The 26,153-nt window shown below is 34.3% G+C and overlaps 5 protein-coding genes and 1 long non-coding RNA gene across 14 annotated transcripts; 4 read left to right on the top strand and 2 right to left on the bottom strand.

Annotated features, from left to right (window-relative positions):
* Window positions 1–184: 184 nt before the first annotated feature.
* LOC139811136 (uncharacterized) lies at window positions 185–4,855 on the bottom strand. 3 transcript variants are annotated; one of them, XM_071775231.1, is made up of 6 exons: window positions 4,483–4,855; window positions 4,103–4,378; window positions 3,799–3,974; window positions 3,270–3,452; window positions 1,317–3,197; window positions 185–698 (listed from the first exon to the last, which is right to left on the bottom strand). In XM_071775231.1, exons 2-6 carry the CDS (start codon window positions 4,356–4,358, stop codon window positions 351–353), a joined length of 2,844 nt encoding a protein of 947 aa, XP_071631332.1. In that variant the 5' UTR covers window positions 4,359–4,378; window positions 4,483–4,855; the 3' UTR covers window positions 185–350. The 3 variants fall into 3 exon arrangements, with proteins under 3 accessions (XP_071631332.1, XP_071631333.1, XP_071631334.1); XM_071775232.1 differs by having other exon boundaries at window positions 4,103–4,375; XM_071775233.1 differs by having other exon boundaries at window positions 4,103–4,367.
* Window positions 4,856–5,159: 304 nt separating this feature from the next.
* LOC139811625 (uncharacterized) lies at window positions 5,160–7,065 on the top strand. The gene is made up of 4 exons (XR_011731686.1): window positions 5,160–5,299; window positions 5,820–6,134; window positions 6,223–6,406; window positions 6,490–7,065. It is a non-coding gene; the product is annotated as an uncharacterized lncRNA (long non-coding RNA).
* A 793-nt stretch (window positions 7,066–7,858) lies between these two features.
* Window positions 7,859–12,275, top strand: L(2)34fd (lethal (2) 34Fd). The gene is made up of 11 exons (XM_071775939.1): window positions 7,859–8,039; window positions 8,123–8,168; window positions 8,559–8,773; window positions 9,544–9,680; window positions 9,784–9,993; window positions 10,072–10,300; window positions 10,420–10,839; window positions 10,956–11,241; window positions 11,334–11,574; window positions 11,921–12,017; window positions 12,101–12,275. Exons 1-11 carry the CDS (start codon window positions 7,974–7,976, stop codon window positions 12,182–12,184), a joined length of 2,031 nt encoding a protein of 676 aa, XP_071632040.1. The 5' UTR covers window positions 7,859–7,973; the 3' UTR covers window positions 12,185–12,275.
* A 90-nt stretch (window positions 12,276–12,365) lies between these two features.
* On the top strand, window positions 12,366–17,873 carry LOC139811630 (uncharacterized). Of its 4 annotated transcripts, XM_071775941.1 has the most exons (8): window positions 12,366–12,506; window positions 13,135–13,251; window positions 13,389–13,630; window positions 13,931–14,302; window positions 14,401–14,581; window positions 15,132–15,347; window positions 15,421–15,586; window positions 17,736–17,873. In XM_071775941.1, the coding sequence occupies exons 1-8, from the start codon at window positions 12,498–12,500 to the stop codon at window positions 17,753–17,755; spliced, it is 1,323 nt and encodes a 440-aa protein (XP_071632042.1). In that variant the 5' UTR covers window positions 12,366–12,497; the 3' UTR covers window positions 17,756–17,873. The 4 variants fall into 4 exon arrangements, with proteins under 4 accessions (XP_071632042.1, XP_071632041.1, XP_071632043.1 ...); XM_071775940.1 differs by lacking the exon at window positions 17,736–17,873 and having other exon boundaries at window positions 15,421–16,160; XM_071775942.1 differs by lacking the exon at window positions 17,736–17,873 and having other exon boundaries at window positions 12,414–12,506; window positions 13,393–13,630; window positions 15,421–16,160.
* On the bottom strand, window positions 15,996–22,435 carry Sccro4 (DCN1-like protein SCCRO4). 3 transcript variants are annotated; one of them, XM_071775949.1, is made up of 5 exons: window positions 22,083–22,435; window positions 18,878–19,001; window positions 18,235–18,601; window positions 17,918–18,125; window positions 15,996–17,817 (listed from the first exon to the last, which is right to left on the bottom strand). In XM_071775949.1, the coding sequence occupies exons 2-5, from the start codon at window positions 18,988–18,990 to the stop codon at window positions 17,732–17,734; spliced, it is 774 nt and encodes a 257-aa protein (XP_071632050.1). In that variant the 5' UTR covers window positions 18,991–19,001; window positions 22,083–22,435; the 3' UTR covers window positions 15,996–17,731. The 3 variants fall into 3 exon arrangements, with proteins under 3 accessions (XP_071632050.1, XP_071632048.1, XP_071632049.1); XM_071775947.1 differs by having other exon boundaries at window positions 18,860–19,001; window positions 22,083–22,432; XM_071775948.1 differs by lacking the exon at window positions 22,083–22,435 and adding an exon at window positions 21,448–22,002 and having other exon boundaries at window positions 18,860–19,001.
* A 286-nt stretch (window positions 22,436–22,721) lies between these two features.
* LOC139811631 (uncharacterized) lies at window positions 22,722–24,623 on the top strand. Of its 2 annotated transcripts, none has more exons than XM_071775946.1 (3): window positions 22,722–22,887; window positions 23,006–23,472; window positions 23,677–24,623. In XM_071775946.1, the coding sequence occupies exons 1-3, from the start codon at window positions 22,829–22,831 to the stop codon at window positions 23,853–23,855; spliced, it is 705 nt and encodes a 234-aa protein (XP_071632047.1). In that variant the 5' UTR covers window positions 22,722–22,828; the 3' UTR covers window positions 23,856–24,623. The 2 variants fall into 2 exon arrangements, with proteins under 2 accessions (XP_071632047.1, XP_071632046.1); XM_071775945.1 differs by having other exon boundaries at window positions 22,724–22,887; window positions 23,557–24,623.
* The last annotated feature ends 1,530 nt before the right edge of the window (window positions 24,624–26,153 follow it).

Here is a 26,153-nt window from a genome sequence, read left to right as displayed (position 1 = left end):
ATCGATATACATCTGTGAGACCACGTGGCCTCGTGGCCTTATCATCGGAGTCGCTTTTAAAACGTTTGATACAAAAAAGGATATATCAATTGTAGTTGCAAAATCTTACGAACTTTGCGATTATCCCGATTATCTATTATATGCTATGTTTCAATGCGAATAAATAAGTACAGACACTGTTCCATGGTTTTTTTAAAACAGTTTTAGTTAAAAAGATAACAATATGACCATAACAATGCTGATAAAATAGAAATTGTAGGACTGATTATTACTGGCATTATACATCCACTGCCTTGTTCCCACGCCAAACGAAACATATCGCGTTAACATTTATCTCATTATCACATGTCTTATAGCGTCGCCGGTGCAGTAGGATCATCATCCTCATCGATCTGGTAATCCAGAAAATCCATCCGGATCTGCTGGTGCTTCTGTTTATGTGCCTTCAACGAACTGGGTTGCGTAAAGGTCCTTTGGCAAATGTCACAAACATACGGCCGTTCGCCTGAATGCGTGCGCTCGTGACGAATAATATGACTCTGATGATGAAACCTCTTGCCACAAACGCGACACACATATGGACGTTCATTTGTGTGCGTTCTACTGTGAGTCTTTAGGTCGAATCTTTTGAAGAAAGACTTGCCGCAGTGCAGGCAAACATGATTGCGCTGCTTTAAATGGTCCCTCTTTACATGCTCCTGTATGAGAACATTGAGAACCATGTCATATATTTACAATACAATGATCATATTTCCTCGAAAAAATTAGAAGCAAAGTATGGCTTTGATTCGAATTTGATTGAATATCGTAACAGTGAATATCCTATTTCTCTTATTATTAAAAATTATTTAGTTTTTTAGAGAGATATTTTAAAGTCAGCACGTGATTTTGTTTCAGACAGAAATATTTCCGCGGGTTTGGGTCACAGATGCGTAAATTGGCATAGGATATTCACATATTGTTCCTTGTTAACTGTACTTGCATCAACTGTGCTTGCTACAATCCACCTAGAAATCATCTTCATCCTATTGTTACAGTTAACGATATGTGAATATCCTGTGCCAATTTACGCATCCTGTGACCCAAACTGTTTTGCGCCGACTACATAACTGCGATGCAAATCCTTCATTGTGGCCAACGGTATGCAACGGTAGAGATTACTTTGTAGAATATATGTATAAGATAGAACAAATATATGTCGTCTGCGTTAATAATGACCAATCAGTAGTCCACAAAATTCTTAAGTGTAGTGTAAGGCGTAATGGTATTTATATATGTATACTGATTATAAATTATTATTAATTACTGAGACTTACGTTTACTTGTGATAAGGTGCTGTAGACTTTCGGACAAATCTCACAGACGAACTTTTGCGGACCGTCCGAGCTGTGATTGTTTGTGATATGCTTATTCAAAGTAGATTTCCAAGCAAAGGACACCCCGCAATCTTTACAATGAAATTTTTGCTGATCGGTAAAGTGTATTCCGATATGTTGTTTATAATTATATGCTGTCGAGAATGCTTTCTTGCATACGGAGCATTGGAATTTTTTTGAAATTGTTTTCGATTTTTTCAATTCTTCTGATGTTTTGATACAGTTCTTGTTACCTGCACTTTCACCAGTCGTTAGGTCAGTAGGCAAATGGCTACCACTGTCTGTACATCCTTCAGTATTCTCTATGCCTCGCTTGCTATTTACATTTTCTCCTAATGGCACATTATCCTCGACGTACATGAAGAAGTCTGATTTACTTTTGGGACAGTCAGCTATTTTATTACTATCTTGCAAAATATTCGAACAGTCTTTGAAATTATTAGCTTGTGCGAAATCTCGATTCACTTCCTGCTCAGCCTGAGAATCTTGAAACAGCTCCAACAGCTGTTCACCGTCATTTTGAATTAAACGTACCATCGAGAGTTCTTTATACCCTGAGGATTCTATGCCGATATCAGCAACCTCCACGAATTCCAAAAACCTTTCGTTGCAATTCTCATAATTCAGCCTTTCAAATGCCTCGAGATTAGTTTCGACATATTTGTCAAAATCTACATGCGATTCGTTCTCCAATAATTCTAAGTTTCCAGAATTGTAGACCTGCATATTTTTTTCCTGCATGTTACTTACACACTCGTTGCCCTTTGAATTCTGTTGGAAATGTTCTGATTCACCATGGCTTAGGACAGCATAACTTTTTTCCTCTCTATGAAAATCAAATTGTGTATAATTAAATTCGTTATTTATATCAATAAGGCCGTCCAGAGCTTGTTGATGTTCTATCTGATCGCTCTTCTCACTGTCTTTTGAATTTGAATTGATCTTTTGATTATCTCTAAAGGTATTTGAATTTGATGGATCTTCTACTGTATCTTCGAGATCTTTTGTAGATGAAGCGTTTTGCATTTTTTCTACCAAATTGCTTATTATAAATTCATAAAATTGCTCACCAGTCTCTGTCTGTACTAAACGCAACATTGGTTCTTCACTGTTACAGGCGTTGCTGAAATTTTCTAGATTTTCCTCATTGTGCAGCAAGCCCTCCTGATTTTGCATAGCGTCGGGAGTACATACTTCGTTAGCAGCGATAATTTCAGAATGATGAGACTTTGTGGTATGATTAACATTCACATTAGCTAAACTGATATTATTACAATATCGAGGTTCATCAAATTTCAACATTCCTGAATTAGAGAATTCTATATACAACTGATTGTCGTCATCGCTTAATGGTTTATTACATTTTCTATTTTCACTAATACGTTCTTTACTTATTTGTTTATGTAGAAATTTTTGGTCCATTAAAACTTCACTGGAATTACAGGTTTGTAGATTTGTTTCCATATTTAATGAATTTCTCACGTTGCTTATGGAAGATTCTTTACAGACCTCTCGGGATATACATATATCTAAGCCATTTGATCTCAAAATGTTTTCGTTACTTTGGGTTTCTGATTCAGTACTAGGTTTTCTATCTCGAGGTAAGAAGGCAAAAATATTTTTATCCAATTGATGTAAATACGTAATACTGTCCTTGGATTGTATTTGTTCATAATTATTAACTACATCTTGAGAAGAATTTGAAATGATAGTATTATTCGTCGATAAATCAGTAGCTCCAAATCTTTCCTCAATTTCGGCAAAATGATCTTGCGGCAATCGATTTGTACTCTCATTTTCTGCTAAATTACTTTCTTCAAACTTTTCATACATTTTATATTAGATATTTATATTCATATTACAATGACTAAATCTAAAATATCAGGTATTTACCTGCTTAGATGCGACACAAATGACAGTCTCGAATAAACATGCTTTATTGCCCATATCAACGTCACGTTGATCGGAAATTATCTCACTTTTTACATCTGAATCTCTAGTAGTATTCTGGCTAGTATATTTCGGCTCCATATGAGATGTCTCACGAAATTTACTTTCTACATTATTATCTATTGTCTGAAAAAATCCACAACAATACATAAACATTAGATATACTTAATGGAAAATATCATCAACTTAATCGGTAGTTTAAAAAGTCCAAATTTAACCAATATTTTCTTATAATTGCTGCGCTCTATAATACAATGTATAATACAATGTTCTCTGCATATTTTTTATATTGGAAATAATACTTTCTATAGTTTTGCAAGAGTTGCAAGAGAGAAATTTGCAATAAGAAAAATTGCTTAGCGATCAATTGTTGTTTTCTTACAACATAATAGTAATATAAGACAGAGGAAATATTAATTGAAACTATGATTAATAAAAAAAAAAAAAAAAAAAAAAAAAAAAGATTTGTCACCTTGTTTTCTTTCGATGTATGACTGTTGATTCGTGATTTATTGCTAATAAGACTAGGATTATAATACTGCTGTGCAACTTCCTTTGGTATCCCGTGTATCATTTGTGTATGCCTTGCTAGCGAAGACATCTGCGTGAAATTCTTATCACAAATTGAACACGGATATGGTTTAATTCCTGTATATGAAATAAATACAGATATTTATAAAACTTTCAGGTTATCAACTTTATTTGCAGCTCGTAAATAATTCTTATTTTATTTTTCATTATTATAATTAATATATTATTATATTTATATATCTCACCTGTATGCATTCTACAGTGTCTTATAAGATTTGATATATGACTGAACTTCCTTCCACAGATTTCGCAAATATGAAAATTTGTTCCCAGATGAATGTTCAAGTGGGTGCGCAAGTCTGCCTTCCGAAAGAAACCTTTTCCACATATTTGGCATATCTGGGACCTCTCTCCTAGATGTAAACTTCGACGGTGATAGTCCAATTGCGAGGCACGATCAAAGGTCGAGTCACATTGAAGGCATTTGAAAGTTTTCAGCATATTGTAACTCTGTAATTCTGCTGTTAATTACAAATAAAATTCCGCGTTATTTTTCGCTGTTCAATAACATCAACAATCAGGTCTTTTCACAAAAGATGTAAAAATATCACAGTCAGGCGTTTACCTTGATCTATTTCTCGTATTCGTGTTGACTATGTTTCCATAAAATGCCGACTTAATTTCCACCCAAGACGTTTGACCTTATTCGAAATTTTGTTAGCGAGTACGCAAAACAAACTCTCGTTGAAATAATACTAATAACACTAATGTTATTATGATAACGCTTTTTGATACTTCATTTCTAACCTCAAAGACAATGTAATCAAAACATTCTCGGGGCATTTTTAACATCCATTCATGACAAATATTACGACAACTCGGAATGCCACATGTGTAATTGGGAATTATTTCGTTTTCATGCTTTGACAATTCTACAATTTCCATGACAAAACCGAACAAACGTTCCGTCCTTCCGTCACAGTATAAAGGTAGGTTTTCATGGGCAGTTGAAATTGACTTACGTTTAGTGCTTATCTACAATGGCCTCGTTCAGCGCCGCCGCCATCTTCTCGTACGTCCTGCTGTCTATTGGTCTATAGTCGTAAAGTCGTGAGTCGTAAGAATTGACCAATCACAGTCGATTATTCTCCTCAAATTCGATTGTGATTGGTCAATTCTTACGACTCGCGACTTTACGATTCGCATTGTAGATCTAGCATAACCGACCAATCAGAAGGAGAAACAAGTTTGCGTTTCTCTAGTTTCTCTACTAATATAGGACTCTACCCATGAAAACCCACCTTTTTATACTGTGACAGCACATGGTAGCAGTGAGAAATGCAATAACATCTCTGGGTAGTAGTCGTAGACGTAAGTATACGCACAAGCTTTGGTGTATTCTGTGTCGTATCGTACAGAAGTACTAGGCTACGTAATTAAAGGTGAGTAGTATATTTCCTGATAATTTTTAAGTAAATTAAGAGTAATCATATTTAATCGTTCAATTTAATTGTTTAACTGTTGAAAGTAAAGTGATTAAGATTTTTATTAAGTCTATTGTGAAGTAATGATCCATCTTTGTGCTTATATATTTGGTTAAGTAAGGGGCTGCGCATAATGAAGGGAATAGGGAGAGGGAACAGTTTAATATTAACATATGCATTGTGCACATGGCATACAAAATATAGAATAAAATTTCATCACTGTTCCTTAGCGCTATTCCTCTGTTCGTCTATTCTGTTTTAATAAATTACATATGTTAATAAATTTCATTAATAAATTTTATTAATTTAATATTGAACTGTTCCCTATTTCCTGTTCCCCCTATTCCTTTCATTGTGCACAGCTCCTAACAAGCAATAGTAATTTTAGGTTAGCTCAAATTTTTCTTTATGTGTATAAGAGTGTTTAAAAAAATCTTTTTTTATTTGCTCTTTTCTTATTAATTTATATTTTTTTTAGGTTGCTATTCAAGAAAGTTACATAAGATCATCATGTCAGATCATGATAATTATTGTAATAATTTTACATATAAAGTCAGTATTACTGGTCCTGATATTGAAGGTTTTTCTGATGATCACACCCAAGATATCGGAGGTCTTTCTAATGATTCGGAAAGTATTATTAGTGCAGAAAAAAGTGGCGATGGATTTCTTATAAAATTATATAGAGAACGATCATTTTTGTATGACAAAAGAAATCCTACTTTTAAGGATAAATTAATGAAACAAAATGCTTGGAACGAAATCTCTAAGACAATGATTGAAACAAATTGCGGTAACTTTTTATTAAAATTAAATTTTATTGAGTTATTTTTAGTCATTACACATATTTTAATTAATTTGTTCTTTAACTTCTACTATAGGTGATTTTTACACACCTGATTACTGCCGAAGAAGGTGCACTTCATTAAGAGAGCAATACAATCGTGAAAAAAAAAGAATAGAAAATCAGTCTAAAAGTGGAAATGCTGCTCCAAATTTAACTTCTCGTCAATTTCCATTATATACTCAATTGAAATTCTTGGACGAAGTCATCAAAAGACGAAAGTAGCTTCATTACTGTAAATAAATAATTAATGTAATTCTTATAATATGACATTTTTTAAATATATAATTGTTGTTTGTTTCAGAACGTATAGTTATATAACCAAATATCAATCAGATGAAACTTTAGTTAACGAAAGTTCATCAGAAATAAAAAATGTTTCAGACAACGTTAACACTTTTTTTTCACGTAATAAAGAAACTCAAAGTACAAAGCACAAGGAAATTATTGATATTGAACGTACTTATGACAAAGATATCATACATTCTCCAAGACTAAAAAGAAGAAAACTGAATGAAACTAAAGAGTTGGAACGACCTTTTTTTAATACAAGCAACAGAATTATGAGTTATATGAAAACTTCAAAAACATCTACAGCAGATGATGCATTTATGGAATTTATAAAAGTACAGTTCAATAGTATCCCAGAACATGAAAAAAATATTAGAAGAAAAATGATGATGGATGCTTTATCTACACCATTACCAAAAATGTAATTTTTTGTACCGTAATTTATCGATTGTTTAATGCTTTTAAGCGTATTACATTAATAATTATTATTTCGTTGTTAATTCAAAGTAATTTTCACTTTATAATTTAATTTTCTATTCTGTGATAAACTAAGTATATCAAAAATAAAGAATTTATTTTTTACAATGCATATTACGTTGTTATTCTGCTGAAAAAGCTCGATTAAATCCAATTAATATCATTAAACAAACAGACCTTTAAGTCATTTAAAATTAAATAATTTAATTTTAAGGCTCCTGGTCCCTGAGCCGAGAATAATGCGTAAGCATAAGAAAATTGATTGGTCTATTTTCTTATGCACATGTGTATAAACCAATAGCCCTAAGCCAATCACGTAAATCTGATAGGTTGTTGGTTGTGTTCTGTCAGTTCTGTGCTTGCACTAGTGCACACTAGAGTCCCTCCTATAGAGTCCCTATGTGCACTATAATGCTGGGTCTACAATGCGAGTCGCAAAGTTGAGGAGAATAATCGACTGTGATTGATCAATTCTTGCGACTCACGACCTTGCGACTCGCATTGTAGACCCAGCATAACTCTCAACTAGTGCAGCCAGTTCAGTAACAGAAAACAGACCCCATGAATCATGGCTTCTGCCCACAGGACGCGGAAACGCTTGCCGCGCGGCAAGAAGCGACGCGGTAGCCAATAAACTTTTGGTTCTTACGGAAAAGCGACACGGTGATTGGCTACCGCGTCGCTTCTTGCCGCGCGGCAAGCGTTTCCGCGTCCTGTGGGCAGGAGCCATCAGAGTTTCACAATGGTCGCGTTCAGCAGACCAAGCCGCTGAGTAGCAGTCGAACGTGATTGGCTCTTACTTTTAGAACCAACCAATCAACGCAGAGTGTTGATAAGACGAACTCAACAGTTGTGTCTGCTGAACGCGACCAATCACGAATTTTACAACCACGTGTATTCCGTATTCCACCAGCTCCACATTTATTTGCTTTCTGTCTGTTTCTATCAGCGTATAGATATATATGTGTGGATAAAGATTTTTAAAGGATTTTTTATGTAATTTATCATATAAAAGTCAGGATGCAGGTCTCCGCACCGAATAACATAAAGATTTACAATCTTAGCGCTGGAAAATCTCTCCCCGAGGTAAAAGCTCCTCTACACATGCAAGATCGAGTTGGTTTTTAGGTTAAGCGTAACATCTCAATGTGTATTCTTGTTCTTTACAGTGGTTATCAGAGCGAAAAAGGAGAAGTTTATCGAAGAAGAATGTCGGTAAGAATTATATGTCGATTTATGAGAATAGTAAATACTCAGTTTACGGATGTGCATTTAGATTTTGACGAATGTAAGCTTGTTTTTTTAAACTGAATTGAAACTTTGCAATTAATTAGTTAATTATTTCTAACTTAAAATCATTTTATTTTATTAATAATCACACCTTTCGTAATATTGAGACCATAATTTCTCGAATCTTTGCTTTTTTGTGAAAAAGGGTGTATATTTTTATATTTTTATCAGTATATTTTATATTTATATATCAGTATATTTTTATTAAAATCTAAATAAAGGTCTGTGGGCATAATATTTATGGCTCTTGTTTTTTTCAAATATATATTCAATGTTGATATTATATTAATATCTAATGCTATCATCTAATGTTAGATATACGACGACGCATCGAACTTATACAAGACTTTGACATGCCCGGCATAAGCACGTCTATTAGGGTTTCTAAAGATGAGCAGTACATACTCGCAACGGGAATTTATAAACCACGTGTGAAATGTTTTGACGTACATAATTTGGCATTGAAATTTGAGAGATGTTTCGATTCCGAAGTAGTTACCTTTGAAACAATATCAGACGACTATAGCAAAGTAAGTACCATTGTTGAACAAAGATCTATAAAACAGTTTGTACAAGGTACATAGACTCACAAGAAAAGGCTCATAACTGAACTTCACCGATTTCGATGAAACAGATAGGATTTATAGAGAAAGTACAGAGAATGTAATGATACCTCTATTTAGGTGCAGACAGTCAACCATTCTCGAAATATTTTAATAATAAATTTAGTAGCATATTTAGAGTAGAATGTTGATACACTCTAATGGATACTCACACACTTACGAGTATTTGTAGGAAAGTGAATATGGTAACCGCTTCATAATTTGTAGACTTTATATATCATGACTATTTATATTAGAATTTATATAATATAAATTTTTTATTTTAAAATTATCTTTTAACAATAATTATTTTTATTATAAAACATTATTATATAATAAAAAAAATTAATTAATTTCGGGGTTTAAACTCGAATCTACAAATTATGAGGCAGTTACCCACTACATCACAAATACTCATATGTGAGTGTCCTAATAAATCCTACTAAAGACGTTACTAAATTTATTATTAAAATATCTCGGAAACGGTTGACCATCTGCACACAAATAAGGATATTATTATATTCAGAGGAACTTTCTTTGTAAATCCTGCTATCGAAATCAATGGAGTTCAGTTTTCAGCCGTCCCTTGTCAGTCTATTACATCTTAAGTTTTTAGTTATTAATTATATTGTTAAAATAATGTATATGGATCGATTGGAATCAGAAGAATTTTATTAATTTTATCGTGTTTTTTTTAGATAATATTTTTGCAATGCGATCGCAGCGTTGAATTTCACGCTGCTCATGGGAAATATTATAAGCTCAGAGTGCCAAACTTTGGAAGGGATCTGAAATATCACTATCCGTCATGCGATATTTTTATCGTAGGCGATAGGTCAGTTCTAAAAGTCTCAGATTGCAAAATATGTTACAAAAATATGTACATATATATCTAAAACCACAGAAAATTGTTATGACATTATGACATGTTTTTGCAGTAATAAGATATACAGAATAAATCTTGAACGCGGCCAATTTTTGCAACCGTTCGAAACGGAAGGGACATCGTTAAATAAATGCGAGATAAATCCATTGCATCATTTACTCACGGTCGGCACTCAAGAGGGAAAAATTGAAGCTTGGGATCCGAGAGTGAGGAATAGAGTGGGTATACTCGATTGCGCCTTGCACTGCATCACTCAAGAAAAGTAAGACATAAGAGCGGAATTTATATTTCTTATTGGATTCTATCTTCTAGATTTATACAATTGACTTTTTTCTATCAGTTTGAAGACAGTTCCTGCAATTACTGCCTTGAAATTTCAAGGAGGATTGAATTTGGGAGTTGGCACATCAACAGGACATGTATTTTTATATGATATAAGATCTAATAAACCGTTTTTAACTAAGGACCATATGTACGGATTGCCGATCAAGTGCATAGATTTCCACCAAAAGATGGATCTCGTTTACTCTATGGATAGTTCTATTACGAAAATATGGGAAAGGGATAGCGTGAGTAAAGTTTACTATTTCTGAAAGTTAAACCTTATATATCGTAGTCAAAATGTAATAAAATAATATATTTTGTCCTACAAATTACAATCTCATAGAATTATTTTTTCTTTCTTCAGGGTAAACTTTACACTTCCATAGAGGCTCAACACAACTTCAATGATTTGTCTGTCATACCGAACAGCGGTATGCTACTGATGGCTAATGAAACTACGAAAATGCAAATTTATTACATCCCTAGTCTTGGCCCTGCCCCTTATTGGTGCAGTTTCCTCGACAATCTTACAGAGGAATTGGAAGAGCTGAATTATGACATCATCTACGATGATTACAAATTTGTAACCGATAAGGAATTGGACGAATTAGGTCTTTCGCATCTGAAGGGCACTAATCTACTGAGGGCTTATATGCACGGTTACTTTATGGATATGCGATTATACAGAAAAGCAAGGGATGTAATGAAACCGTTTGAATTCGAAGAATATAAGAAGAGGAGAATTCGCGATAAGATTAAAGAGGAGACCGTCAGCAGAGTACAGGTATCTTTCGATTTGATTTTATCATTAGTTAATATATCAAGTTCTATTTTTTATTGTATTTGTATATAATACTTTAAAAATTGACACTATTAATTTACTTTTTTTTTTTTAAACAGGTGCAAAAATTGCCAAGTGTAAATCAGGAACTGGCATTGAAATTAATGGAGAATGCAAATGTTAATAACAAAAAGAAACAAACGTCTTCTAATCTGCTGAAAGACGAACGATTTAAAGCTCTCTTTAACAATCCTGATTTCCAAGTCGATAAAGACTCTGAGGAGTATTCTTTATTGAATCCTGTTATTTCTCAACTTGCTAAAAGTAAAGCTAAGAAATTGCAACAGCGGTTGGCGCAAGAAGAAGAAGAAGCTCAAAATAAACCTGATGAGGATGAGCCGAAAGGTAAAACGAAAAGATTTAAAGTAATGCTTTTCTTTCAGTGGACAAGTCTTTTGCATATATAAAACATTCTCATATATATTTTTCTTTTAAAGACAATAGCTCAGATGAAAGTTTCGTTCATGATAGCTCTGACGACGATAGCTCAGACGATGAGAAACCGTGGGCTAAAGAAGTTCGAAAGAATTATCGATTAATCAAGAAAAACGAAAGAGAGAAGGAACAGGAGAACGAGGATGACGATAATCTGATTGCGAGAAATGAACCGAGGATGAACGAGATTAAACGTGAGGTGAAATTCGAGGAAGGTGGGCCGGAAAGGAAAAAACGAAACAAGTAAATACTAATCTTACTTTGATTCTTTAAGGCCCAGTTTCACAAGTGTCGGTTAACTTTTAATCTTAGATTAACTCACTCTTCGTCTTCTTTTAACATCCCCCTTGGAAAGAGACGAAGAGTGAGTTAATCTAAGATTAAAAGTTAACCGACACTTGTGAAACTGGGCCTAAGAGCCACTATTTCCAATGTTCGTTAATTTTTAACCGACCATTAACTATCGAAATAGCCAAACTCCTATTGGTTAATGGTCGGTAAGAAGTTAACAGATGTAGGAAATAGTGGCTCTAAGTATTACTCGTTTTGGATTTCGAATCATTTAAAATCGTGTTGTAATGTTCCATAGAGCAACGTTTGGCGAAAGATTGGAGAATGAAGAGACGCATAATATTAAAGTATCCGGTTCGCGCGGCAGTAGGGAGATGACTTTTGTTATTGGGAAGGTATATCCACTGACATTTAATTTGATTACAGATCAAAATGTACTTTATATTTATTGTCTTTTATTTGTTTTATTTTTTTATAGAAAAAACGCGCAGAAGTAAAACGTCGTAGAACAGAGTACAACGTGTTACGACCCGCAGGAAGTATTTTAAAAAAGAAACGTTAATTTACACATTTACTAATGTTAATATGTAAAAATGTTAATTTATTAATACCTTTGTATTATAATATTGTAAATACAAAAATTTTTTTATTCACTTGTTGCTTTGCTCTATAATCCGCACCGTGTTCTTGCACAAATGCAACGATTTGCCTTAGCCGTAATGCACGCGGATATCTCTGAGCAAAGGTGAAATGTCATCTCAGAGCTGATATGATTTATATTCATATGTTAGGGTGAGCCACATGTCAAACTATTGATATAAATATTTTCTTCTGAAGTTCCGAAAGCAGTGTACTCCGTGGCCAAGGAGTTCCAAATGGCGTCGGTGAGTTACTATTATTTTAATTGATAAATCAACTTTTCCACAAATACGGTTACAGCAGATTGTACAAGTCTTATTATTACAACTTTGCACGTTAGATGTTATATCAAATTGAAATATTGCTTTCTATTTTTCCTAATGTACCAACTTATTAGCCTTGAAGTTTAATATTGAGTTATAGAATCTTGTTTGGATTTAGATATAAACAAGTATTAAGCAATCAAATTATCTTGCGAGTATTACCTTTAAGATATACTCGATATAATTATTTACCTATATAGAAGAACGCAATATATACAAAATTGATTTCTTTGATCATAATTTATATTCTCTGACGTTATTGAATTAATATGGTAATTCTCTCATGATATTTTTATAAAGTTTATATTTTAATGTGTATTTGCCTGTGTGTATGTGTCCATTAATTTCAATATCTTAGAAGTACAATTGATACATACATATATAAACGTATGCATACGTATATATATGTGTATAATTAGTATAATACATCTTTTCTCTAATTATAAGATATTTATTAAAATTAATAAAATAAAATGTATATAAATAATCACTTTGTCTATATAACTTATACAATAACGAGACGAAATTAATGTAATAAAATTATTTGCAGATTGACTGTAATAATAAATCCAAAAATAATAAAGATTTACCTCAACAAAATCATGAAGAGTATACGGAGGTACCATCTATATTAACGAGTATAACAACAACTTTTCAAAGCACTGATGTAAGTTGATATTTGTAGTTAGAATAACAATTTTTAATAAACAATGGACAATTCGGGATCTTATTGTTTAGATTTTACAATACATAACATGGAGTTTTATGCAATCTCAAGTTAAAACCGATTTGTCTGTTGCGTAGCAAGTGGGTGAAATTACTGAGGATTATGAGAACTTCATTAGTACATCAGCTGTACTTCATTATTGTAAACATAAAATACTGAGGCCTTATCTGAGGCTATTGGGAGTAATGGGACTGAGACCAACTAGCAGCGATGACTCCGATCATTTTTTACGATGTTCCATTTTAGCAAATTTTCATACTGTGCAAGTTACTATATTTATGTGTATTGGATATATTTTACAATATATGGCTTGCTTCAGGTAATTTATTATCCTATTTTTACATGCGTTATGTATCATAAGAATATTTCTTTCATTATTCTACATGCAACTTTTGTCTAAAACATTTTTCAATAAAATCATCGGTTCGCGAGATATAGCACTGTAAATTTTGAAATTGGACACCCTATGTATGTGTATATTATATATAAAATGTAAAAAAAAATTTTATTGATATAAAATATACACATATTTCTTTTGTGTATCTCAATACTTTATTATTAACTTATATTTAATTTATGAGTGCTGTAATAAGATACATGTACTTGCCGTCGTTTTTAGGAGAGATCGAGGATTCTGTTACAAAATATTAGCCTTGGAAAAAAACGCGTTGGACGTCGGGGAACAGACGCAAGAACCGTCTTGCTATGGAAACGTGATATTCAGCTACTTAATCCCAAGTGTATTACATTTAGCAGCCTATTTGTACACAATATATCTATTTCGCGTCAAGGAAAACGAGCAGCTGCAGAATCTGATGGAAAGAGCGTTTCTGCTCTCTTCGAATCCGATAAATCGTGGTAATCAGAAGCGCCTTGTGCACATACTTTGGCTGTTCATAGCGTTGAGCATCGTATGGATGATTATGGCACTGGTTACAGTGAACATTCAGATGGCGGAAAGAAATATTGTATTTCAGTGGATGGAAAACAGGTAGTTACGCATTATTAACGTGTAAACGTGCATGAGAATGGAAACTATTGCTTCGGGAGGACAAAAATAAATTAAAGCATTCACATTTTATCCCGTAGTCCGTATCAGGTGAAGATAATGTTGAAGGTATTCCTAATCGTCTGCACTTTATGGCACGACATGGTTCAGGGAACCATTATAACAAGCTACTGTCTGCAAGGACAGCTACTGATGTCGCATCTTTACTTTCTACGCGGCAAGTTGCTCCAACATATTCTACTGCCCATCGATTGGATGAGGGTCTGTGATCCATATGTTATAACAATCTTTTACTTTACATCTGAAAAAAGAAATAAATAAATATCAAAATTTTGAGGCCAACAAGAGTCGAAGACACAAATGTATGTGCGATAAAATGATTATATCTTTTTCTTTATGCATTATAATTGGAGGAGTCTCCAATTCGACTCCTTGTGCGCACAAGATTCTTCAGTGCCTTGAAACCGGCCTTGACCTGACGTTCTACACATTATTGTAATGTCAAATATAATTCCTAATGTTTTACGTTCAACAAATTAATATCCACGTTATAGCCGTCAATTGAAGAATGAATCTTAAAAATCAAAACTGGTTTCAAAATATCGAGAAATCTTCTGCACAAGAAATTAAATTCAGGACTGGTAGAAGTAAGCATAAAGGAAAAAAACGATACTCATTTTATCATATTAGGCTCAACCTTGAATCGAATTTTGTAGTTGGTGTATAAATAAGCTGTTTATTATTTATTTTGATCTAATTGTTCTTATTCGTTTATTCTATCAACAAATTTCCCTTCGTTTGTGGATCGCAGGACATCGATGAGTTCAAGAAGCTGCTGAAATACTTCAACGACGAATTAGGACCAGCTGTCTGCATTTACACTATAGTCAATCTGTCCTGGGCGGCTGCGGGTATCGTGTGGTTGTTTCAATACTACGTCAACGACGGGGATAACAATCCTGTTACGTATATCAACGTAATAAACGTTATATTGTGGATTCTGATTTCGGTCGCTCCGTTTATACAGGTATATCACCGTCGCGTCGTCGTGTCGCATCATTTCTCTTTCCGATTGATTCATTAATATATCTTCCTTTCAGGCTGCTCGTTTAACGAATGCCTGCTCCACGATCCGGGCTGTGGGACATGAGATACGTATACGGCCATTCGTATATCAAACCACTCCGGGTGAGGATCTCGATAGCATATTGTTGTATACGTCCTCGTTAAAGATGTGCGCCAGGCTGTTCAGGATACCTATCAAGGGTAGATATTTATGTCTTTTGTTAACTATCGGCAGTATTTCTATTCTCACTTTAGGGCAGTGTCGGTTTTCCTCATGATTATAGTAGTACTTTAGTCAAGGCTGTGCTGCATAAATGCGTCGAGCATTTTTTTTTAGTATACGATAGTTTCGTACAATCGTTTACGTATAGAATGTATTAGCCATATTAAGTTATTTAAGTTCGACCTTTTTTTTACGTTTATGGTATAGGCAATGTATAGATAATTGTAGCGCATCAAAAAATGCGCGATACATTATTAAAGATTCAAGCGAGAAAATTTTGTTAATAAAGATTCTTACGCAGCTATATGCGCTTCTGTTTATATCTCTATAATGACGTTTCATATGTAATGTTTTAATAAAAAACGACAGTCGAGAATAATAGCTGAATGATATTGAAAAAGGTATTTTATTCGCTTCTTATTATCATCCAATACATTACACTCTCCAGTAATGGCAGTAATATTGCAACATCCTGTAATTATAATTCGCATTGTTAACTTACTTGCAAACTATGTAAACCTACAAATGTTCAATAAACATCTTATACAGAAATTCTATGTTTATTGCGTTTAGAAGCTATAGGTATAAATGCAAAAATCACCATTGTTAATGCAATACTAATTACATCCTTCATAACTGAGAAATAAGTATGCGAAAAAATATGCAGGTATTCACTTTAATAATTGAAGAAATCTACAGATTGATATTGTCGAGTTCGTTACGTTTTTTTTATTTATTTATTTATTTACGGAACGACTTCGGTGACGTATAAGTTTCAAAGTTTTGTAAATTTATTGAATAAAAATGGTTAGCACTTTATCAAATTAATATATTTTACATATAGTTGTCTTATATAATTATACCATATACACATGAGTTTCAAAAACTTCGCAAAAATTCTTGGCGATGTTCTAAGGTATCACATCTCGATGTTCAAAATTCGAGATGCGAGAAACGATCATAGAAATTATAAGTAAGATAACGATTGATTTCAACACACAGATTGTTAAGATTACTGAACGAGACAATGATATCAAAGACGTATTAATAGGGAGGCTTCTATAAATAAATATGAAACAGGTCTTTTGACAGTGAATTTTGCGTCCTTATTAATAAAGGATAGTCTGTGATATCAATAAATTTGAAAGATATCGGGAAATAGATATACTTAATAAATATTGTTTTAATAAGAGAGTTCGTTATTCTAATATACATCCATAATTTTAGCATTTACAGGAATTACTTAATTTTGACTAAATAGCGCATGATATTGACACTTTATGGTACTGCCTTTAGAGTATTAAACGTTGTAGTAGCACCTGCATAGTGTTTCACCTCACCAATGAGTCTACTTAGTGATATTCGCGTAATTTTTTTAATGTCTCGCATTGACAATATTATACATACCTAAATTTTGTAAAAAAAAGCCGTTACAATAAGATTTACGATGGACGAAGTAAGGGATAACACGGTAAGTCTCAACAAAATTTGTCTCGAAAGTTGTAAATTGTGTAAATCCCAAGTTCACAGATGCACTTTCTCGATATTAACTCAGTGATGTGGAATGTGAAAGTTATACATGACTCTTGATCAATTTATTCAGATAACGTATCTAACAACGTATCAAGATATACGTAGTGAGACCGTTTGATCTGCAATTACACAAATGTACAGTCTACGATCACTGGAAGTCAATAGCAATTATCGTTTTATTCAATTTGAAAAATGTATTATTAGTTCAACTCACTTATCCACGAATTTGATATCCCAAATTATTTTTATAAATTGCACAAGTAAATATTATATCAAAATAGTTTTATTTCTAATCACAAGAGTTTCCGCGGCGAACCCTGGATTAATTGCAAGTGACGATAAGTAAAACAATGAATCAAATGAAAATTTTCAGCCAGATCTATATAGGAAGATACTGTAAATTATATTAAGATAAGCTACTTACAATACATCACTATCATTTAATTATATAAAAAAAATAGTATGAATGATGGTAATTGAAATATTGCGAGATTATGATATTTATAAACAGAGAAATTTCGTTAATTACAGAATATTATGATAAAAAGAAACGAATTGTTCTTAGTTCAATGGACTATTCTTATGATGTTTCAGCTGCCTCTAGCTTCTGCTGAGGACGATCCCTCACCTCGTTGAATTTTTAACCACTCAACAAATTCGTCAAGCATTACTGGCCCTATAAAAGGATCGTATGTTAAGTACAATACTATGTATGTAAACTAATCCACTAAGTTTTTCATTAGAATCAATATAAACGTTTCCTCCTGTGCACTTACACGCTCCGTCTAAATCATAATTAGATAAGTCATGATTGATTGTACGTGAAAATTCTAATATGTTGCACCATTGATCTTTATTGATCACTTTGTACTTTGATTGATCTAGGAACTGAGCAAACTGCGTAAACAATGGCCAATGTTTTCCCAAAAGCAGTTGTAACATTACTCTTGCCGTTTCCATATCCATACTACGCTGATCTTTGTCCTGTAAGTTTAAGCGAAATCATCAGAGGTTATAGACAAAAGCGTTTTGATGTCTACACCCATGTACGTGTATATTCGAACACTGTTAATACAGATAACGTCGCACATACTCTAGCGAAATCGTAAGCATATCTGTAGATTCCCTTAAATGTATATGCGTCATTTAATTGATTCCTTAGGTACTCGAGCTTCTGTTGTATTTTACTAATCGAGTCGCACTGCAGCTCCGAGAATCCTTTAAGCCATTCGCTCAGTGTGAAGAAGCCCATTTGACGGGCGTTCATCCTGTATGCGAGTACGAGCATCACTACATTTTCAGGTTCTACACCGATATCCTCACAAAACTTTTCCATTCCTTCGGGTCCAAGAGTGTCCGCATCATCTGGCGAGGTGTATTCCCTGAACCAGGTGATGCAACGTTTTTGGGAAAATGTTGACGCATTGGATATATCGTCAGATTTTGCATATCGTCTGGCACTGCAACAATATTATTCGTATATTGAAAACAAAATAAAAGCTTCTTTTATTTAACTCAATAATGGATTGAGTTAATATATACGTGACACGTAAGAAAGTACTGTATTAAAAAGACACTGGATACAGTCGAAGTTAAGATCGCCTTTAATATTATTAATTTTTCTTATTTCATAACGTAATGATAGAATATTGTTAGACATAATTCAACAAATATCAGTATATATTTATATACTGTTATTATAAAATATGGTTTCAAACCTAGAGGTATGTCTTAACCGTTTTGAAGGATGCCTAGGTAAACTTTCTTCATGTGCACCAGATACTGACATATCAATGGGAGTATGATTGTGGTTTGTGCTGGAAGGTCCTCTTCGCTTGCTACGTGGCATCCCTCTGTTCACTAGAATAAAAGTTTTTATTCAAGCCATGTTTCTCTCTTAAATTAACGCTTAAGAAACGCTTAGCTTCATTGTTTCCATTGTAAATATCTCTTGATGATAATATATCCGTTTTTAAAGTATAATAACATTATCTTTACAACAAAATTATCTTTATATACATATATAAATTTTGTTGTATGTATTAAAAAAATATAGCTTATTTGCTACATTACAACAATAGCACAACTTAAAAACGGTTATCTTTGAATTGTTTACTCAAAAGAATGGTGAGAACTTAATACATTGAATCAAAAACTAATATATAGCTAGATACTTTTATTCCTCTACACAATCACCTATTACATCAAAATCGCATTTAAAAATAATATTACAAAATTTTAGTAATTTAAAATATTAAACTCATTTTCTAGAAAAACTTTTTTTTTTTTTTTTTTTAGTTATGTTATTGTTGCAGGAAATGACCAATATATAGATACCTAAAATATATTCATTTTACATACAGAGTGTCCCATAATTCGAGGTCCATACATTAAGGGTGTATTATTGAAGTCATTTAGAAGTTATTTAGAGTTGAAATTGTTTAATAAACATATGTCTGTAAATGCTTCCTAACAGAACTACAACCATTGAAAGTTGATGTGAATATTTGAGAAAGGAAAGAAAAAAGACATTTGATTTAACTTATATATTTACAAATGTATTAGAAATTCTGTTCAAAATTATCTTCTGCAGATTCAATACAAAGTCTTGCCCTGCGTAAAAGTGATCTAACAGCTCGCTCCACCATGCCAGGAGAATTTCTTACTTGCGTTGCTGCATCCATAATTCTGTTCACAACTTCATCTCTATTGCGAGATTGTTCTGCATAAACTATTGACTTCATATGCCCTCAAAGAAAGTAGTCTGGAGGTATTTATTTGAAAATGTTTCAAATATTCACATCAACGTTCAATGGCTGTAGGAAGCATTTACGGGTATATGTGTTTATTAAACAATTTCAATTCGAAATGACTTCAATAACACATCCTAATCGAATCATGGGACACCCTATATACATAGGTATATAATAGATATATATAAAATATATATAATGTACTTTTATATGCAATAAATAAATTGTGTGTAATATACCAGCAGTAAATATGTGATTAAAAATTGGCAAATTATCAACCATGTCTGCATTAAGCTCATGTTTCAACAACAATACTTGCTGATACAACTTGATAGTAAAATAATAGAATGGAATCTCTACGTTTCATAGATTCTGCTTGGTTTCTGTCGGCAAATGTCAAACTGTGTAGCAAGTATGACAAAGTTTGATTTCTGCCATCATATTTTATCAGCAAACCTTACTACTACCGGTATTCTATCAACAATGTTGTATATGCCAGATCCTGTATCAAATCTGTAGCCTTTTTGCCGACAAAATTTGTAGCAGATACTTTGCAGAATTTGTTTTCGACAGACTTGGCTGTTGCATATATGTATGTGTGTTTGCATGTTTTTTTTTTGTTAGGGGTATTTTCAATTCCAAGAAGTTACATATGGCACATGAATTCAAACTTTCTTTTTTCGTTATTATGTTATATTCTCTTGCCTCTATATATAAATAACAGTAGTGCCAATTCTTCTAAAACCATATATGAGAAACTTTACTGTGTGTTTCAACTTTCAACTACTGAACACAGTATTATTTGTTTTTAATCATTTTCAAAGGAAAAATTCCATTTAGAGAATAAAATAGAAGGAAGAATAGAGAATTTTATTAGCACCACTATTGTTTTTCTTAGGAAGGTAGTGCTTCCAAACTTTTGAACAGTAGTATGTGTATGTGTTGTGCGTGCGTGCGTGCGTGTGTGTACACAGACAGGATAATATAATATAATACATAGGCCTGTTTTTTTTTAGCTGAACTTCTTGCATGGTTCATCTTTCCTCTTTTCACGTTGGATAGAAAAAAAAAAAAGAAAAGATGAGGCTCGTGCAAGAAGTTCAGCTAAAAAGAATAGGCCTTATGTAGATTTACTCGCTAGATTCACATAATAAATCAACTGTTTAAAAATACTCGTAGAGCATTAAACGCGACTTACGCTAGGCGAAGAAAACGCCGAGGGAGGGACGCGTTAAAAGGAGAACGAGATGACATTGAGAATAATGTAATCTCATCGTAGTGCAAATGATTGTATGCGCGCATACGATTAAGCGAGAGTATGTATATATCTCGCAAATAATACGCGCTATTTCCGGAAAGTCGATGTCCATGTTACCGATAAGCGCACGTGACGAGAGACGTCGACTTTTCCGAGGGAGCGATAAAGCGTGAAATAATGGGAGAAAATGCGAGAGATCGACATTATAATTAATACGCAGGGAGCGCAGGGCTGGCGGGGTGCAACGCGAGAGCGTGCATCTCGTGCGAGCGAGACAAATTTTTAATATTCTTACCAGAGCGACAAGAACGCTCGCTCGTTATCAAACGGGTTCGAAGCCGAATACCGAGGTCGAGGGCGGTCGAGGGAACAACGTAACTGAATTTTTTTTCGTCGTTAAACTGACATCTCTTTCTCTCTCTCTCTCTCTCTCTCTCTCTCTGCTATACGCCTGAGACAGAGAGAGAGGGGGGGAGGGAGAAAGAGATCGCGCGAACAAGTTATCGCGATTATGCGAGGTTAGGGCCGACAATTAAATTCACGTATCACGCAATCGGTCGGTCTCGCAATTCCACCTGGAGAAGATCCGGCGTGACGGCGGAATCGAGGAAAGAGATTCGTGCGCGTCGCTCCGCTCGCGCTCGCTCGACCAAGATCGCGAGAGACGCGGAGCGTTGATAAAGCTCGCCGAATATACGTGAACGATAACGGCCGTCGCACTTGGAGCGAGCGTGCGTACGTATATACGTGCAAGTCGCGTGAGTCACGTCGTAATATTAGCCGCGAGCTCTTCGTCTCTCGTGGAACGTCTCGGCGGCTTGGTCGCTCCTACGACCTACGAGTGACGATAGCACGATGTCGCGAGGGCGAGGTATCCCACGGGACTCACACTAACTCACAGGCATCCCATCGTCCCCTCGGTCCCCTTACCTTTTTCCGCGAATCGCTAGAAAAACTCGTTTACTTCCCGGGGAACTGGGAAGTTATCACTCTCCGTCGTCGTCGTGTCACTCCGTCAGCAAGACACCATGCGTCGAGATCATTGAGTTTTTACGTCCACGGACTGCCGCGGGGCGTGCGAACAGTATCGATCATAGTGCCATCGACAGTGTATACGTCCGATCGATCGGTTAATTTAAATCCGGTATCTCGATATCGTACCCAAAATACCGCACGGTCAGAGATCCTCTTGCAGAACCTACGGCCCGTTTTATTTCGTTTTAATACCGTTTTCACACAGACGGCATGCCTTTCCCCCACCCTCCTTCCTTGACAGGGATGCCACAACGCGCCCGCGCCAATGCTTTCTCACTATAGTCACTATTATCTTAGGCCGGTATTCATAGTGCGTTTTCCAACAAGGGACAGATGACACAGTGGGCACGTTCAGCAGACCAAGCCGCTGAGTAGCAGTCGAACGTGATTGGCTCTTACTTTTAGAACCAACCAATCAACGCAGAGTGTTGATAAGACGAACTCAACAGTTGTGTCTGCTGAACACGGCCAATGACTTCCAATCGCGCAATGCGCATGCGCCAATATCGTCATTGCTATGGTTACCGTTGGGGAAGAGATGTATGATGTATGATGTTGACCACGTGACACTTGGATGTCATCGAACGCAAGTGATAAGTGAACAAATTTATTTGAAAAAAAGTTATAGCTTAATTTAAAGAATGCCAAATCCATATTGCCTGTTATGTGGGAACCGAGATAAATCGGTTTCTTATTATACGTAAGTAAATATATATAATATTTTGTACACACAATGGATTATATGATAACATTTAGGTTAGTTTTTTTGTACGATATTTCATTCATATTGCAAATTTAATTTTATTTATCTTCAATAGATTTCCGAAAAACGAGAAATCTCGTGAGAAGTGGCTAACTTTTTGTGGCATTGATGAGCGAGTTTTAAACACAGCTACTAAACTATGTTCGAATCATTTTCAAAAAGACGATATAATACACAAAGCTAATAAGGGTACGTTTGTTAAGCCCAATGCTGTGCCATCTATTATCAGAAAGAAGAACGCGCGTCAACATTTGAGTTTAATCGTGGGTGAAGATTGTCTGAAAAAATTGAAAAGTTGCCACGATGAAACTATTGACGACATAAGTTTTGACAATGTAGATGTCAAGAATGTTAACTTGGATGATGGAACTGTTACTGATAAAATTGTTTATGACAAAATCGTTGATGACATAAGTTTTGATAAGGTGGACGTTGACAATGCCACCTTTGATAATATAACTGTGGACAAGGGAAACTTCGAGTTTGTATCTGTCGACGAAGATCCCACTATATCATTAGAAGGTAAACATTACTGTATTTTTTTTATGTCTTTGATTAAAATATATTGTAATCGATAAATTAATTAACGATTGCTCACTCTTATAGAAACTTGTGCAATAGTAAATCGTGCATCTACACTGCCGAATTGTGAAACTATTCAATGCTTCCAAACACCTGTCAAAGCTGCACGTACTCTTCGGTACATGGGTGACATTACAATTTCAGATCTTGATACACCTAAGAAAGCTGAAAGAGCTTTAGAGTTAGCAAAACGAATCATAGCAAAACAACAAAGAAAAATTAAAACTTTACAGCAAGCTCGAAACAGATTGACTACGCGCATAACGTTGTTGAAAGGACTTATAAAACATTTGAAGCAGAAAGCTGTCGTAAACGACTGCTGACAATGTATGGTAATTTAAAATACATAATAGTGATAATTATATACTAGAGATCCTTAAGCAGAGATCAGACAAACTCGTTAACGATCTCTGATTGGCTTCATCGTTTGGGATCATGGGATCTAACCGCAAGTGTGAGAAAGAAAGATATATAGAATTTATTTACTTCAGCATTTACAGCCAAGAAATGACTTAATTTACATTTTTTCTTAACCTCACTCATCCATCCACCTTACAAGAGAGAAAGATATGTAAAATTAACCAAGAAATCCTAGCCGACCTAGCCATAAGTGTTCGTCAAACCTAGAGCTCAGAATACCCTGCAGGTATCCGGGGATCCATCCACTCGCCTGTTACCTGTTGTATACAGATCTGGACAAGTTCTGCGGGTATCCAGAGACACGTCGAGTTAGGTACTCATACGATATGGGTACCCGAATTATCCGGATATTCGCAGACGCGGTCTAGATCCATATACAACGGGCAAGCGGGCGGATACCCGATTATCCGGTTCTTTTTTCGAGCTCTAATATTTATTTAATAATCTAAATAAACCGCCATCAAAAACGTTATATCCGGTTTGACCTTACGACAGCACATTGTCCGATCTCTGGTTAAGGATCTCTAATAATTACGACTCTGAGAAGTTCAAGCAATTCTCAGTGTACTGAATGTTACCAAAGGAAATTTGTAACATCTTTTATATAAATCATGGTCGCGTAGTTTTAATTGTAGAACGTGTATATTTTAATAAATAATTAAATATCTGAACTGTGTATATATACATTATCACAAAAAAATTATACATGAAAAATAAATAATTTCTTGTGTATAATGATCATTTTATTACATATGTTAAATTATTAATAAGATAGGAATTGATTATTTAATACAAACAAAGATACATACGTTCGATAATAGCAAAGCTGAAGGAAGGTTAAACGGCCAAAATTCCGAGCAAAGAAATTTTAGATGTTAGTTTAAAGTTAAAATTTATTAAAAATATGTGTATATAATATTTACGTTTATATAGACAAGACACCTTTGGCTGATCGAGATTTTTCTTTTATTTTTTCTTTTTTCTTTCACGTTATATAATCACTTATGTAAGTTTTTTTATTTTAAATTCATATTCGACTTCGGATGATCCAAATAATCTTATGGTTTTCTTTTTTGTATTCTCACAACGATCAATAAGTCGGTTCTCACATTACTTTGGACTTTTTTATTTTTAGAACTTTAATTTCGCACTTGTCTAACGACGAAAATTGTTATAACTCTTTTATTGTAACGTGACTTTTAAAATTGACCATCAGCCATTGTCCCTCTCAATCTTTTATAATATATATCTATTTTGCGTAATTTATCAATGTAATTTTATCGATTAGAACGTTCTGATGAAGACCAAGTAGGTCGAAACGCAAATATTATATAGGTATACGTTATATTTTTATTAAATTTTAACTTTAAACTAACATCTAAAATTTCTTTGCTCGAATTTTGGCCGTTTAACCTTCCTTCAATTTATTATTTATTTAACCAATTATACAAGATAGCTCTTACAAATTAAGGCCATTGCACGTAACAAAGTTTTAGTTATAATCGTAAGGCCGTAAGAAAATAGACCAATCACAGTCGATTATTCTCCTTGAGCTCGAAGAATAATCGAATGTGATTGGTCTATTTTCTTACGGCCTTACGATTATGACTAAAACTTTGTTACGTGCAATGGCCTTTAAGAAGAATACAGTAAGCAAAAGGGTAAACGAGTAAAAATGTAATTACTAAAGCCTTGTGTACACGATACTAGAAATCGGTCCGAGTTTCGGTTTAAAGCCCGGTGTCCACGATGCAAGAACTGTGTCCAAGTTTCGATTTAAGCCAATCAACTTGCAGCTCTTACAGAAAAGTAGCAGTTTCATTGGCTTAAACCGAAACTTGGACACAGTTCTTGCATCTTGGACACCGGGCTTAAGGGCCAATTTCACCAATCACGGTTAGCTTAATGGTGACGTTTCATTTGCAATAAAATGCTGCAGCAGCGAGCAACAGTTTAGTAATTTCCTAGAAATTACCTAGTAATTCTAGAAAATTACTAAACTGTTGCTAGCTGCTGCAGCATTTTACTGCAAATGAAAATTCGCCCATGGATCGACCCAGCCTTTATAAACCTAGTGACTTTATCCGCTAGGGGATCGCTAGGGGTGCCAACCTACAGAAGAATCGGATAGAGGGAGCAACGTAGCTGCGAAGGACGACTTGGCGATGACGGCACAATAGTCGAGTTGGGAGGGGCAAAGC

The sequence above is a fragment of the Temnothorax longispinosus genome, chromosome 4 (genome assembly GCF_030848805.1).
Source record: "Temnothorax longispinosus isolate EJ_2023e chromosome 4, Tlon_JGU_v1, whole genome shotgun sequence".
In the NCBI taxonomy this organism is placed as follows: domain Eukaryota; kingdom Metazoa; phylum Arthropoda; class Insecta; order Hymenoptera; family Formicidae; genus Temnothorax; species Temnothorax longispinosus.
Note: the sequence above shows the minus strand (reverse complement) of the source record. Positions and strands in the feature narration are given on the sequence as shown.

Coding starts and splice junctions, on each gene's coding strand:
- Sccro4 (XM_071775947.1), bottom strand. CDS start 18,990: ATGCCACGTAGCAAGCGAAGAGGACCTTCCAGCACAAACCACAATCAT. Junction 18,602..18,859: donor CGGTTAAGACATACCTCTAG/GTTTGAAACCAT, acceptor ATATTGTTGCAG/TGCCAGACGATATGCAAAAT. Junction 18,126..18,234: donor ATGCTTACGATTTCGCTAGA/GTATGTGCGACG, acceptor TTAAACTTACAG/GACAAAGATCAGCGTAGTAT.
- LOC139811136 (XM_071775231.1), bottom strand. CDS start 4,358: ATGCTGAAAACTTTCAAATGCCTTCAATGTGACTCGACCTTTGATCGT. Junction 3,975..4,102: donor ACACTGTAGAATGCATACAG/GTGAGATATATA, acceptor TTTCATATACAG/GAATTAAACCATATCCGTGT. Junction 3,453..3,798: donor ATACATCGAAAGAAAACAAG/GTGACAAATCTT, acceptor GGATTTTTTCAG/ACAATAGATAATAATGTAGA.
- LOC139811631 (XM_071775945.1), top strand. CDS start 22,829: ATGCCAAATCCATATTGCCTGTTATGTGGGAACCGAGATAAATCGGTT. Junction 22,888..23,005: donor AAATCGGTTTCTTATTATAC/GTAAGTAAATAT, acceptor TATCTTCAATAG/ATTTCCGAAAAACGAGAAAT. Junction 23,473..23,556: donor TCCCACTATATCATTAGAAG/GTAAACATTACT, acceptor TCACTCTTATAG/AAACTTGTGCAATAGTAAAT.
- LOC139811630 (XM_071775940.1), top strand. Junction 13,252..13,388: donor CAACTTTTCAAAGCACTGAT/GTAAGTTGATAT, acceptor TCTGTTGCGTAG/CAAGTGGGTGAAATTACTGA. Junction 13,631..13,930: donor CAATATATGGCTTGCTTCAG/GTAATTTATTAT, acceptor CGTCGTTTTTAG/GAGAGATCGAGGATTCTGTT.